The 8,003-nt window shown below is 66.1% G+C and overlaps 1 protein-coding gene across 1 annotated transcript in view; it reads right to left on the bottom strand.

Annotated features, from left to right (window-relative positions):
- The window catches only part of CACNA1A (calcium channel, voltage-dependent, P/Q type, alpha 1A subunit), a gene marked incomplete at both ends in the record, with an annotated part of 44,521 nt that overhangs the window by 16,565 nt on the left and 19,953 nt on the right, over positions 1-8,003 (bottom strand). The window contains 10 exons of the mRNA XM_014958010.1: positions 43-508; positions 2,213-2,509; positions 3,811-4,314; positions 6,063-6,169; positions 6,270-6,337; positions 6,444-6,561; positions 7,039-7,107; positions 7,208-7,316; positions 7,428-7,586; positions 7,718-7,868. Of these exons, the coding sequence (XP_014813496.1) occupies positions 43-508; positions 2,213-2,509; positions 3,811-4,314; positions 6,063-6,169; positions 6,270-6,337; positions 6,444-6,561; positions 7,039-7,107; positions 7,208-7,316; positions 7,428-7,586; positions 7,718-7,868 (2,048 nt within the window). The remainder of the gene's footprint in view (positions 1-42; positions 509-2,212; positions 2,510-3,810; positions 4,315-6,062; positions 6,170-6,269; positions 6,338-6,443; positions 6,562-7,038; positions 7,108-7,207; positions 7,317-7,427; positions 7,587-7,717; positions 7,869-8,003) is intronic.

Genomic DNA, 8,003 nt, shown 5'->3' with positions numbered 1-8,003 from the left:
GTGCCCCCGGTGCCGCCGGTGCTCGTGTTGGGGGGACCCGGCGCGACCCTCCCGGCTGCGGTGCCGGCGCTCGGCGGTTTTGAGGCGCTCGGCGTCGCCGTAGCCCCGTTCCTGGCTGGGGTCCCGCTCGGGGTCGCGGCTGACGCTGCGGGGACGGCGGCCCTCGGGGTCCCCGGGACGGGGTCCGCCGGGGTCGGGGTACCGGGGCTGGCGGCGCAGCTCCTCGGGACGGGGGTGGGCGAAGCGGGGGTCCAGCGGGGGCTCCCCCGGCCGCGTCTTGTTGGTGTTGTTGTTGCGGTTCTCCTGGGGGTCCACCACCAGCGGCCGGTCCAGGTGGGTCTTCATGTCGGGGCGCAGGTGGCGGGCGTAGGGCACCTTCCAGCGCTCCTCGGGGTCCAGCTCGCTGTAGAGGGCCTCCCGGCTGGCCAGCAGGTTCTGCTTCCGCAGCTCGCTCGTCCGCTGCTCCCACACCGACTTGGAGGATTTCTGGTTCTTCTGCTGCTCCTTCCTGCAGCGGGGACCCACAGCCCCCGTCGGGCCGGGACGGGGCCGGGATGGAGGTGGCATGGAGGTGGCATGGAGGTGGCATGGAGGTGGCATGGAGGTGGGATGGAGCCAGAGCAGAGATGGGATGGAGCCGGGATGGAGGCGGGATGGATCCAGGATGGAGGTGGGATGAAGACGGGATGGAGCCGGGATGAAGCCGGGATGGAGCCGAGGATGCAGCTCAGGATGGAGCCGAGATGAAGCCAAGGATGGAGCTGGGACAGAGATGGGATGGAGCCAGAGCAGAGATGGGATGGAGCCAGGATGGAGCAGGGATGGAGATGGGATGCAGACGGGATGGAGTCCAGAATGGAACTGGGATGGAGCTGGGACAGAGCCGAGATGGAGCCGGGATGGAGGCAGGATGGATCCAGGATGGAGGTGGGATGAAGACGGGATGGAGCCGGGATGAAGCCGGGATGGAGCCGAGGACGCAGCTCAGGATGGAGCCGAGATGAAGCCAAGGATGGAGCTGGGATGGAGCTGGGGACGGAGCCAGGGTGGAGATGGAATGGAGATGGGATGGAGCCCAGGATGGATCCAGGGATGGAGCTGAGGAGTGATCTGGGATGGATCTGGGATTCAGGTAGGATGGAGCCAAGGATGGAGCTGGGATGGAGCCAGGAACGGAGTCGAGGATGGAGCCGAGGATGGATCTGGGGATGGAGCCGAGGAAGGAGTCAGGATGGAGCCAGGAATGGGGCCAGGGTGGAGCTGGTGGTGAGGCTGGGGATGGAGCTGGGGATGGAGCTGGGGATGGAGCTGGGGATGGAGCTGGGGATGGATCCAGGGATTGAGCTGGGATGGGAGCCGGGGGTGGAGCTGGGATGGATCCAGGGATGGGTCAAGGAACGGATCCAGGGAAGGATCCAGGATGGAGTTGGGATGGAGACAGGGACAAATCCAAGGACGGAGCTGGGATGGAGCCGGGGATGGAACCGGGGATGGAGTCAGGAGGGAACTGGGGATGGAGCTGGGAGGGAGTTGGGATGGAGTCAGGGATGGAACCGGGGATGGAGCTGGGATGGAGCTGGGATGGAGCTGGGACGGAGCCGGGACGGAGCTGGGGATGGAGCCGGGATGGAGCTGGGGATGGAGCCGGGATGGAGTCAGGAGGGAGCTGGGACAGAGCTGGGATGGAGTTGGGGATGGAGCCGGGAGTTGGGATGGAGTCAGGGATGGAACCGGGGATGGAGCCGGGACGGAGCTGGGGATGGAGTCAGGGAGGGAGCTGGGGATGGAGACGGGATGGAGCTGGGAGGAAACCGGGGATGGAGCCGGGATGGAGCTGGGGATGGAGCCAGGGATGGAGCTGGGGATGGAGCCAGGGATGGAGCTGGGATGGAACCAGGGATGGAGCCGGGACGGAGCTGGGGCTGGAGCTGGGGCTGGAGCTGGGAGGGAGTTGGGAGGGAGTCAGGGATGGAACCAGGGATGGAGCTGGGAGGGAGCTGGGAGGGAGTCAGGGATGGAGCCGGGATGGAGCTGGGACGGAGCTGGGGATGGAGCCGGGGATGGAGCTGGGATGGAGTCAGGGATGGAACCAGGGATGGAGCTGGGATGGAGCTGGGGATGGAGCTGGGACGGAGCTGGGGATGGAGTCAGGAGGGAGCTCGGGATGGAGCTGGGATGGATCTGGGACGGAGCCGGTGACCCAGGCACTCACATGGTGACGGACATGTTGGCTGCCGAGAGCGGGCTCACTTCAGCCACCTCCTTCGCCTTCTGCAGAGCCAGCTTCTGGTTGGCGGCTTCTTCCTCCTCCTGCTCCACCAGCGGCCGGTCCAGGTGGGTCTTCATGTCGGGGCGCAGGTGGCGGGCGTAGGGCACCTTCCAGCGCTCCTCGGGGTCCAGCTCGCTGTAGAGGGCCTCCCGGCTGGCCAGCAGGTTCTGCTTCCGCAGCTCGCTCGTCCGCTGCTCCCACACCGACTTGGAGGATTTCTGGTTCTTCTGCTGCTCCTTCCTGCAGCGGGGACCCACAGCCCCCGTCGGGCCGGGACGGGGCCGGGATGGAGGTGGCATGGAGGTGGCATGGAGGTGGCATGGAGGTGGCATGGAGGTGGGATGGAGCCAGAGCAGAGATGGGATGGAGCCGGGATGGAGGCGGGATGGATCCAGGATGGAGGTGGGATGAAGACGGGATGGAGGTGGGATGAAGACGGGATGGAGGTGGGATGAAGACGGGATGGAGCCGGGATGAAGCCGGGATGGAGCCGAGGATGCAGCTCAGGATGGAGCCGAGATGAAGCCAAGGATGGAGCTGGGACAGAGATGGGATGGAGCCAGAGCAGAGATGGGATGGAGCCAGGATGGAGCAGGGATGGAGATGGGATGCAGACGGGATGGAGTCCAGAATGGAACTGGGATGGAGCTGGGACAGAGCCGAGATGGAGCCGGGATGGAGGCAGGATGGATCCAGGATGGAGGTGGGATGAAGACGGGATGGAGCCGGGATGAAGCCGGGATGGAGCCGAGGACGCAGCTCAGGATGGAGCCGAGATGAAGCCAAGGATGGAGCTGGGATGGAGCTGGGGACGGAGCCAGGGTGGAGATGGAATGGAGATGGGATGGAGCCCAGGATGGATCCAGGGATGGAGCTGAGGAGTGATCTGGGATGGATCTGGGATTCAGGTAGGATGGAGCCAAGGATGGAGCTGGGATGGAGCCAGGAACGGAGTCGAGGATGGAGCCGAGGATGGATCTGGGGATGGAGCCGAGGAAGGAGTCAGGATGGAGCCAGGAATGGGGCCAGGGTGGAGCTGGTGGTGAGGCTGGGGATGGAGCTGGGGATGGAGCTGGGGATGGAGCTGGGGATGGAGCTGGGGATGGATCCAGGGATTGAGCTGGGATGGGAGCCGGGGGTGGAGCTGGGATGGATCCAGGGATGGGTCAAGGAACGGATCCAGGGAAGGATCCAGGATGGAGTTGGGATGGAGACAGGGACAAATCCAAGGACGGAGCTGGGATGGAGCCGGGGATGGAACCGGGGATGGAGTCAGGAGGGAACTGGGGATGGAGCTGGGAGGGAGTTGGGATGGAGTCAGGGATGGAACCGGGGATGGAGCTGGGATGGAGCTGGGATGGAGCTGGGACGGAGCCGGGACGGAGCTGGGGATGGAGCCGGGATGGAGCTGGGGATGGAGCCGGGATGGAGTCAGGAGGGAGCTGGGACAGAGCTGGGATGGAGTTGGGGATGGAGCCGGGAGTTGGGATGGAGTCAGGGATGGAACCGGGGATGGAGCCGGGACGGAGCTGGGGATGTGCCCCCGGTGCCGCCGGTGCTCGTGTTGGGGGGACCCGGCGCGACCCTCCCGGCTGCGGTGCCGGCGCTCGGCGGTTTTGAGGCGCTCGGCGTCGCCGTAGCCCCGTTCCTGGCTGGGGTCCCGCTCGGGGTCGCGGCTGACGCTGCGGGGACGGCGGCCCTCGGGGTCCCCGGGACGGGGTCCGCCGGGGTCGGGGTACCGGGGCTGGCGGCGCAGCTCCTCGGGACGGGGGTGGGCGAAGCGGGGGTCCAGCGGGGGCTCCCCCGGCCGCGTCTTGTTGGTGTTGTTGTTGCGGTTCTCCTGGGGGTCCACCACCAGCGGCCGGTCCAGGTGGGTCTTCATGTCGGGGCGCAGGTGGCGGGCGTAGGGCACCTTCCAGCGCTCCTCGGGGTCCAGCTCGCTGTAGAGGGCCTCCCGGCTGGCCAGCAGGTTCTGCTTCCGCAGCTCGCTCGTCCGCTGCTCCCACACCGACTTGGAGGATTTCTGGTTCTTCTGCTGCTCCTTCCTGCAGCGGGGACCCACAGCCCCCGTCGGGCCGGGACGGGGCCGGGATGGAGGTGGCATGGAGGTGGCATGGAGGTGGCATGGAGGTGGCATGGAGGTGGGATGGAGCCAGAGCAGAGATGGGATGGAGCCGGGATGGAGGCGGGATGGATCCAGGATGGAGGTGGGATGAAGACGGGATGGAGGTGGGATGAAGACGGGATGGAGGTGGGATGAAGACGGGATGGAGCCGGGATGAAGCCGGGATGGAGCCGAGGATGCAGCTCAGGATGGAGCCGAGATGAAGCCAAGGATGGAGCTGGGACAGAGATGGGATGGAGCCAGAGCAGAGATGGGATGGAGCCAGGATGGAGCAGGGATGGAGATGGGATGCAGACGGGATGGAGTCCAGAATGGAACTGGGATGGAGCTGGGACAGAGCCGAGATGGAGCCGGGATGGAGGCAGGATGGATCCAGGATGGAGGTGGGATGAAGACGGGATGGAGCCGGGATGAAGCCGGGATGGAGCCGAGGACGCAGCTCAGGATGGAGCCGAGATGAAGCCAAGGATGGAGCTGGGATGGAGCTGGGGACGGAGCCAGGGTGGAGATGGAATGGAGATGGGATGGAGCCCAGGATGGATCCAGGGATGGAGCTGAGGAGTGATCTGGGATGGATCTGGGATTCAGGTAGGATGGAGCCAAGGATGGAGCTGGGATGGAGCCAGGAACGGAGTCGAGGATGGAGCCGAGGATGGATCTGGGGATGGAGCCGAGGAAGGAGTCAGGATGGAGCCAGGAATGGGGCCAGGGTGGAGCTGGTGGTGAGGCTGGGGATGGAGCTGGGGATGGAGCTGGGGATGGAGCTGGGGATGGAGCTGGGGATGGATCCAGGGATTGAGCTGGGATGGGAGCCGGGGGTGGAGCTGGGATGGATCCAGGGATGGGTCAAGGAACGGATCCAGGGAAGGATCCAGGATGGAGTTGGGATGGAGACAGGGACAAATCCAAGGACGGAGCTGGGATGGAGCCGGGGATGGAACCGGGGATGGAGTCAGGAGGGAACTGGGGATGGAGCTGGGAGGGAGTTGGGATGGAGTCAGGGATGGAACCGGGGATGGAGCTGGGATGGAGCTGGGATGGAGCTGGGACGGAGCCGGGACGGAGCTGGGGATGGAGCCGGGATGGAGCTGGGGATGGAGCCGGGATGGAGTCAGGAGGGAGCTGGGACAGAGCTGGGATGGAGTTGGGGATGGAGCCGGGAGTTGGGATGGAGTCAGGGATGGAACCGGGGATGGAGCCGGGACGGAGCTGGGGATGGAGTCAGGGAGGGAGCTGGGGATGGAGACGGGATGGAGCTGGGAGGAAACCGGGGATGGAGCCGGGATGGAGCTGGGGATGGAGCCAGGGATGGAGCTGGGGATGGAGCCAGGGATGGAGCTGGGATGGAACCAGGGATGGAGCCGGGACGGAGCTGGGGCTGGAGCTGGGGCTGGAGCTGGGAGGGAGTTGGGAGGGAGTCAGGGATGGAACCAGGGATGGAGCTGGGAGGGAGCTGGGAGGGAGTCAGGGATGGAGCCGGGATGGAGCTGGGACGGAGCTGGGGATGGAGCCGGGGATGGAGCTGGGATGGAGTCAGGGATGGAACCAGGGATGGAGCTGGGATGGAGCTGGGGATGGAGCTGGGACGGAGCTGGGGATGGAGTCAGGAGGGAGCTCGGGATGGAGCTGGGATGGATCTGGGACGGAGCCGGTGACCCAGGCACTCACATGGTGACGGACATGTTGGCTGCCGAGAGCGGGCTCACTTCAGCCACCTCCTTCGCCTTCTGCAGAGCCAGCTTCTGGTTGGCGGCTTCTTCCTCCTCCTGCTCGTCCTGCAAAGCCCCACGCCGTGTCCAGCCCAGCCCCGAGGCCACGGGCGATGGGCTGAGGGGGGGGAATGTGGGGTGGTGGGGGGTGGGCACCGCTCCTCACCTTGGTGAGCTCCTGCGCGTTGGCCAGGTTGTCCACCGCGATGGCCAAGAAGACGTTGAGGAGGGTGTCTGGGCGTCCCGTCAAGGCAAAACGAGTCCCAGAACAGCCCCCCCGACCCCCAGCCCGGGACCCCTCCCTCCTCCCGAGACCCCCCCAAGCCCCCCCCGAGGGTACAGTTGCCGAAGAGGGTGAGGACGATGAAGTAGACGGAGAAAACCATCCCCCCCTTGACGCCGCCCTGAGATTTGATCCCGTCGTACATCACCGCGTTCCAGTCTTCGCCCGTCAGGATCTACGGGGAGGGGGGGAAAGGAAAGGAGCCATGAGGGCAGCGGGGACCCCTCCCCCCCAACCTTGGCACCCCAATTCCTCAGGAGCTGGGGATGGAGCCAGGGATGGAGCTGGGATGGAACCAGGGATGGAGCCGGGACGGAGCTGGGGCTGGAGCTGGGGCTGGAGCTGGGAGGGAGTTGGGAGGGAGTCAGGGATGGAACCAGGGATGGAGCTGGGAGGGAGCTGGGAGGGAGTCAGGGATGGAGCCGGGATGGAGCTGGGACGGAGCTGGGGATGGAGCCGGGGATGGAGCTGGGATGGAGTCAGGGATGGAACCAGGGATGGAGCTGGGATGGAGCTGGGGATGGAGCTGGGACGGAGCTGGGGATGGAGTCAGGAGGGAGCTCGGGATGGAGCTGGGATGGATCTGGGACGGAGCCGGTGACCCAGGCACTCACATGGTGACGGACATGTTGGCTGCCGAGAGCGGGCTCACTTCAGCCACCTCCTTCGCCTTCTGCAGAGCCAGCTTCTGGTTGGCGGCTTCTTCCTCCTCCTGCTCGTCCTGCAAAGCCCCACGCCGTGTCCAGCCCAGCCCCGAGGCCACGGGCGATGGGCTGAGGGGGGGGAATGTGGGGTGGTGGGGGGTGGGCACCGCTCCTCACCTTGGTGAGCTCCTGCGCGTTGGCCAGGTTGTCCACCGCGATGGCCAAGAAGACGTTGAGGAGGGTGTCTGGGCGTCCCGTCAAGTCAGGGATGGAACCAGGGATGGAGCTGGGATGGAGCTGGGGATGGAGCTGGGACGGAGCTGGGGATGGAGTCAGGAGGGAGCTCGGGATGGAGCTGGGATGGATCTGGGACGGAGCCGGTGACCCAGGCACTCACATGGTGACGGACATGTTGGCTGCCGAGAGCGGGCTCACTTCAGCCACCTCCTTCGCCTTCTGCAGAGCCAGCTTCTGGTTGGCGGCTTCTTCCTCCTCCTGCTCGTCCTGCAAAGCCCCACGCCGTGTCCAGCCCAGCCCCGAGGCCACGGGCGATGGGCTGAGGGGGGGGAATGTGGGGTGGTGGGGGGTGGGCACCGCTCCTCACCTTGGTGAGCTCCTGCGCGGGCACAGAGCCACCCCAAAGGCTGGGGGGAGGGGGGGTGTCCCGTCCCCCACCCGGTTACTCACTGTCCCCCGAAGAGCTGCATCCCCAAAAGGGCAAAGACGACGATAAAGAGGAAGAGGAGGAAGAGGAGGCTGATGATGGACTTCATGGAGTTCAGGAGGGAGACCACCAGGTTCCGCAGGGAAGCCCAGTACCTGCCGGGGCAGAACCAGGCTGCGGGGACGTGGGGGGACACGGGGGGACATGGGGGGGACGTGGGGCAGCACGGGGGGGACACGGGGGACAGGCCGTGCCACGCGGCCTCCCCCGTGTCCCCCCGTGTCACCACCACCCCCGTGAGCACGCGTG

The sequence above is a fragment of the Calidris pugnax genome, unplaced genomic scaffold (genome assembly GCF_001431845.1).
Source record: "Calidris pugnax isolate Ruff unplaced genomic scaffold, ASM143184v1 scaffold399, whole genome shotgun sequence".
NCBI classification, from domain to species: domain Eukaryota; kingdom Metazoa; phylum Chordata; class Aves; order Charadriiformes; family Scolopacidae; genus Calidris; species Calidris pugnax.
The sequence above is the reverse complement of the archived record's forward strand: the minus strand, read 5'-3'. Positions and strand labels throughout refer to the sequence as shown.